Source organism: Priapulus caudatus, unplaced genomic scaffold, assembly GCF_000485595.1.
Source record: "Priapulus caudatus unplaced genomic scaffold, Priapulus_caudatus-5.0.1 Scaffold155, whole genome shotgun sequence".
NCBI lineage: Eukaryota > Metazoa > Priapulida > Priapulimorpha > Priapulimorphida > Priapulidae > Priapulus > Priapulus caudatus.
The window spans coordinates 81,766-86,713 of NW_014577216.1; the positions used below are offsets into that span (position 1 = coordinate 81,766).

The window sequence follows — 4,948 nt, forward strand, 5'->3', positions numbered from 1 at the left end:
TGAACCTAGTAGAGTAAGATTGAATCAGTTTTAGTATGATTGACATCACGCCTTATCGGCTTAAAATACGTATATAAGCGTTATATAATATATTATACTTATACCCTATCATATGTATTCTCATATAATATTAAATTGTATTATTCCACCATACTACACTGGCAATGAATGTTTCCTGTTGCCTGTCACGATTGCCGCATTTTTTATGCCCAGAATGGATTGCGATATATTAAGATTTGAATATATAAAGAATCATCTTAAAAACAAACCAAAATTAAGAAGGCGAAAACTTGCAATTATATATAAACAGTATATAATGATGTTATATATATATATATATACTGTTACTTTTTTCTTATTTTGGTTGTCTTTTAATATTATCTTATTATTATTCAACGTCGGCAAGACAATTCTACGCTATGAAAACGATTAGGAGTCAATAAAGGGAGACTCGATTCGTTCGCGGGCCGGGGCAGCACCGCGCTGTTGGCCGTTATATCTTCTACCTGCACGCGAGATTTTCAGCTTGCGCACCGCCAGTAACCTAGACCCGCGCAATAAAACCGACGAGTGAGGTGATGCCGGGGAAAGAGTGGTAGAATCCGGAAAGTCAGAGACAGCGCTATTCATGAGAAGCAATAGATATAATATACAAACAACATTGAATGTTCGTATATATCCGTATGCAGGATGAAAGAGACATAACCGTTGATATGATATAATATATACGTATGGTGAGAGCATTAAGCCCTGATATGGACTGATATGAGATAAATATAATACTATGAGTGAGAGTAACTAGTACTGGACATGATATCGTTTATACTATCTAAAAATAAGATGAAAAGAGCTAACTGTATCTTATATAAAATAACATATGAAGTAGAGAGACTAAACCTAGTATCGTATAGATATCTAGGTTGCGTGAGAAGCTAACCTAGTGTACCTGATATCGACATAACTACAAAATTAACAAATCTTTAATGGCGTAGAGGAGCATAACCATGTATCGTTACTATTATACCCTATGGTCGAGAGGCATAAACCTGCTAATACGTAAGGTACTATCTATGCCGTGGAGAGCGATAACCTGTTTACTACGGCTCGCTATCGTTAATAATATCTATGGGCGCGTGAAAGAGCTAACTGCATATACGTATAATAATCTATGGAGTGAGAGACCATAACCTAGTATCGGTAATAATATCTATGAGAGTTTGAGTAGCCTAACCACATGATAATCGAATATAATAATCCATCATGCAGATGCGAAGTGCCTAACCTGATACTAGTAATATATCTCATGGTGACAGTGCTACGGCCTGCTACTCCGTCTCATACTCTATCGGGTGAGAGCTAACCTGCATATCCGCAGAACCGCACCAACTTTTGGCCCCAGACTAGTTTAGTCGGCTTCTTCTCGCCGGAAACGGACGCGTACCGACACCCTTTGTGTCGCGTACGTGGCCGCCAGTCGCGCTCATCTTCGTCTGACTCAACTGCTCCCCACTGACCCGAGAACGGCTCAGACGACAACGAGACCAGGTCAGTCAGCTCTCCGTCGCCGCCGGCCCTAGCGCACATTCCACTGCGGCCGGCAGATAGTCGGCCGACGTTGATCTTTACTGAGCAGCACCCCTATCCTCTTTTCGTCTGTTCACCTGCGGCAGTGCCATTGGCCTACGCGCGCACTCCGTGTTTCGTTCCTCACACACTTTACACGAGACGCACCGTTACGACCGCCCCAGCGCTCCACACACCTGCTCGACATATGTTTACCTATTGTACCTATACTGTACTTGGTTTCCCTCGCCCCGCTGGCTCCGCACGTCTACCCTATTATGTGATGCACCTCATATGATTTAGACGTACGTTGTTATGTTTACGTCTCGATTCACGCCATAGCCCTTCAACTGCTCCGGCTCCTGGCTCCCACAACTGCCGGTCATATTACTCTCAGCACCACGCGCCTTTGGCACATCGCCATGTCAGTGTTGTTCGTCGGCTGTTTTCACCGGCCCTAAACAGATGCCGTCTATCTTGCCTTTATAAATCTTAACTCGATCCCGTAATGAAGCTATGTTTTACGGCGCGGAACTTCGTCCCACTCAAACATCACTCCTGAAATTAACTTGTCATTTCAGCATCTAGACATTTCTGCCAACTCGCTGCTCCGGTAATACATCATAACCAGTGTGACTTCAATCCAATAACTCGAAACTGCATACCTATGCCTCTGCTGGCCCGCTTGCCGCCTACTCGCGTACTCTGCCCCTCAGGCTCTCCGCGCTAATAATAAAGGCTCGTTGCACCATTAACTACCACCTGCAACCTGCCATACTCATGCCTGCCTGGCGTTGCCCGTACTCCGGCGCTTACTTGCCTGCCTCAGCTGTAAATCAATTAAACGTCCACGTTGATTCAATAACTGCAAATGCCCCATTACCTATGTCCTGACCCTCCCGGGCGCTTGCGGCTCACCTTGCCTCGCTCCGCGTAACATAATACAACGGCTCGCTTGAAATATTACATACCTTGAAATGCACCTACTTATGTCTGCTGCCGCGTTAGGCGGGCCAGGCTACCCTTGCCTGCCTCCACGGCTAAAAATAATAACCAAGTGTGTCCCATTAATAACTAACTGGAAATGCCACTACCCTATTCGTCTGCTTGGGCCGTTGCTCGCGGTACCTTTGCGCTTGCCTCGGTCAAATAATACAACAGGCTGTTGTCACTCTAAATAACATGAAATAGCCCATACCTTCATGTCTTGCTCGGCGTCTGCCGCTACTCGGTACTTGCACCTGCTCGGTAAAATAATACAAGGACTCCTCCGCGCGTGCGAGAGCGCCCCCCGAGGCCCCGGCGGCCCGGCCGGCTCCGTCTGTGATTAATAACTGAAATGTAAATACTATGCCTGCTGTGCGTTGCGGCGTACTAGCTTGCGCTCGCCCTCCGCGTTAAATAAGTAAATCAGGGCTGTGATTAATAACTGAAATGCATACTATGTCTGCTGGCTCGTTGCGGGCCCTTCCACGCGTACTTGACCTGCTCAGGGTACAAAATAATAAAAGGTGCTGATTTTTAAATAACTGGCAAAATTGCCATACTATGCTCTGCTGCAGCGTGCGGGTACTTGCCTGCTCCGGTAAATAATAAAAGTGTGATTTAATAAGCTGAAATGCCATACTATGTCTGCTGGCGTTGCGCACCGGGTACTTGCCTGCTCGGTAAATAATAAAAGTCCTGATTTAATAAGACCTTGAAATGCATAGCTATTGCTCTGTCTGGCGTTTGCGTACTGTAGGTACTGCTGCTGCTCGGTAGAATAATAAAGGTGCTGATTAATAACTGCAAATGAATACTATGCCTGCTGGCGTTGCGAGGCTACTTGCCTTGCTCGGTTAAATAATAAAGGCTGTGGTCCTTCCCATTCCACGTGCCGCAGTGGTTCGTCCCGTCAACCGTCCCGCTGTGCTGGATTAAAACTGGAAATGCCGCATTTACCTTATGTCTGCCGCTGGCTGTTGCCCGTAACTGCGTTACTTGCCTGCTCGGTAAATAATAAGAGCTGTGATTATATTAACTGATAAATGCCAGTAACTATGTCTGCTGGCGTTGCGGTACTTAGCCTGCCTCGGTAAATAATTTAAAGGTGTGATTAATAACTGCAAATGGCATACTATGTCTTGCTGGCGTTGCTCGTACTTGGTTTACTTGCCTGCCTCGGTAATATAGATAAAGGGTGTGATTAATAACTGAAATGCATACTATGTCTGCTGGCGTTGCGCGGCCGCGTAACTTGCCTGCTCGTCGTACAATAAATAAAAAGTGTGAATTATAAAACTGAAATGCCATTTACTATGTCCTGCTGGCGTTGCGGGGTACTTGGGCCTGCTCGGTTTAAATAGATAAATAGGTGTGATTAATAATACTGAAATGCCATACTATGTCTGCTGCGCGCTGCGAGTATTGCCTGTCTTCGGTTATTATATTATAATAGCCTGCTCGGTAAATAATAAAGGTGTGATTAATAACTGAAATGCATACTATGCCTGCTGGCGTTGCGGGTACTTGCCTGCTCGGTAAATAATAAAGGTGTGATTAATAACTGAAATGCATACTATGCCTGCTGGCGTTGCGGGTACTTGCCTGCTCGGTAAATAATAAAAGTGTGATTAATAACTGAAATGCATACTATGTCTGCTGGCGTTGCGGGTACTTGCCTGCTCGGTAAATAATAAAGGTGTGATTAATAACTGAAATGCATACTATGCCTGCTGGCGTTGCGTACTGGTACTTGCCTGCTCGGTAAATAATAAAGGTGTGATTAATAACTGAAATGCATACTATGTCTGCTGGCGTTGCGTACTGGTACTTGCCTGCTCGGTAAATAATAAAGATGTGATTAATAACTGAAATGCATACTATGCCTGCTGGCGTTGCGTATATACTCACCATGGCTGACTTGCTTTTCCAGCCCATGTGTTCCGGCTTCTTAAACATGAGGAAGAACTTGAGGGTCTGCGCGACAGTGAGGTAGGGCACGAGGTGTGTCTCCTTACGTACGTGCGCCACCTTCTTATAGAGGTCGCTAGTTGTGCCAAGGTTGCCGTTAAGCACGACACTGCCAACTGTCTTGCCATTCCTCATTCGATTGCCTAGAATCTCTAGAAGGCACGTCTTGCCAGATCCTACGGAGTAGAGTATTTCAGTCAATGCTGAGTGGAATGACCAGAGAATTGCGCGAGTTTCTAAGCTTTGGGGTCGCCTGACAGAGCGGTTATGATGTACTGTTATTTTGCGGGAGAATGTGCCAAATCTGAGTAAGCTAGAGGCTTGTAAAATGTGCTGAAAAGATTTATACAAACGTTATTTCATATGTGGTTTATAATTGCTATTGGCAGCAACCCTTAGCTTAGTTCTGGAATGTATGTATATATATATA

General features: G+C 44.9%; 2 protein-coding genes across 2 annotated transcripts in view; both read right to left on the reverse strand.

Moving 5' to 3' along the window:
- The window catches only part of LOC106806329 (ABC transporter G family member 2-like), a 10,868-nt gene extending 8,919 nt beyond the window's left edge, over nucleotides 1–1,949 (reverse strand). The window contains exons 1-2 of the mRNA XM_014808236.1: nucleotides 1,873–1,949; nucleotides 1,362–1,588 (exon numbers count right to left, since the gene is read on the reverse strand). Of these exons, the coding sequence (XP_014663722.1) occupies nucleotides 1,362–1,588; nucleotides 1,873–1,949 (304 nt within the window). The remainder of the gene's footprint in view (nucleotides 1–1,361; nucleotides 1,589–1,872) is intronic.
- Nucleotides 1,950–2,341: 392 nt separating this feature from the next.
- Nucleotides 2,342–4,948, reverse strand: part of LOC106806330 — a 9,996-nt gene continuing 7,389 nt past the window's right edge. The window contains exons 3-4 of the mRNA XM_014808237.1: nucleotides 4,459–4,694; nucleotides 2,342–2,392 (exon numbers count right to left, since the gene is read on the reverse strand). Coding sequence (XP_014663723.1) covers nucleotides 2,342–2,392; nucleotides 4,459–4,694 — 287 coding nt within the window. The remainder of the gene's footprint in view (nucleotides 2,393–4,458; nucleotides 4,695–4,948) is intronic.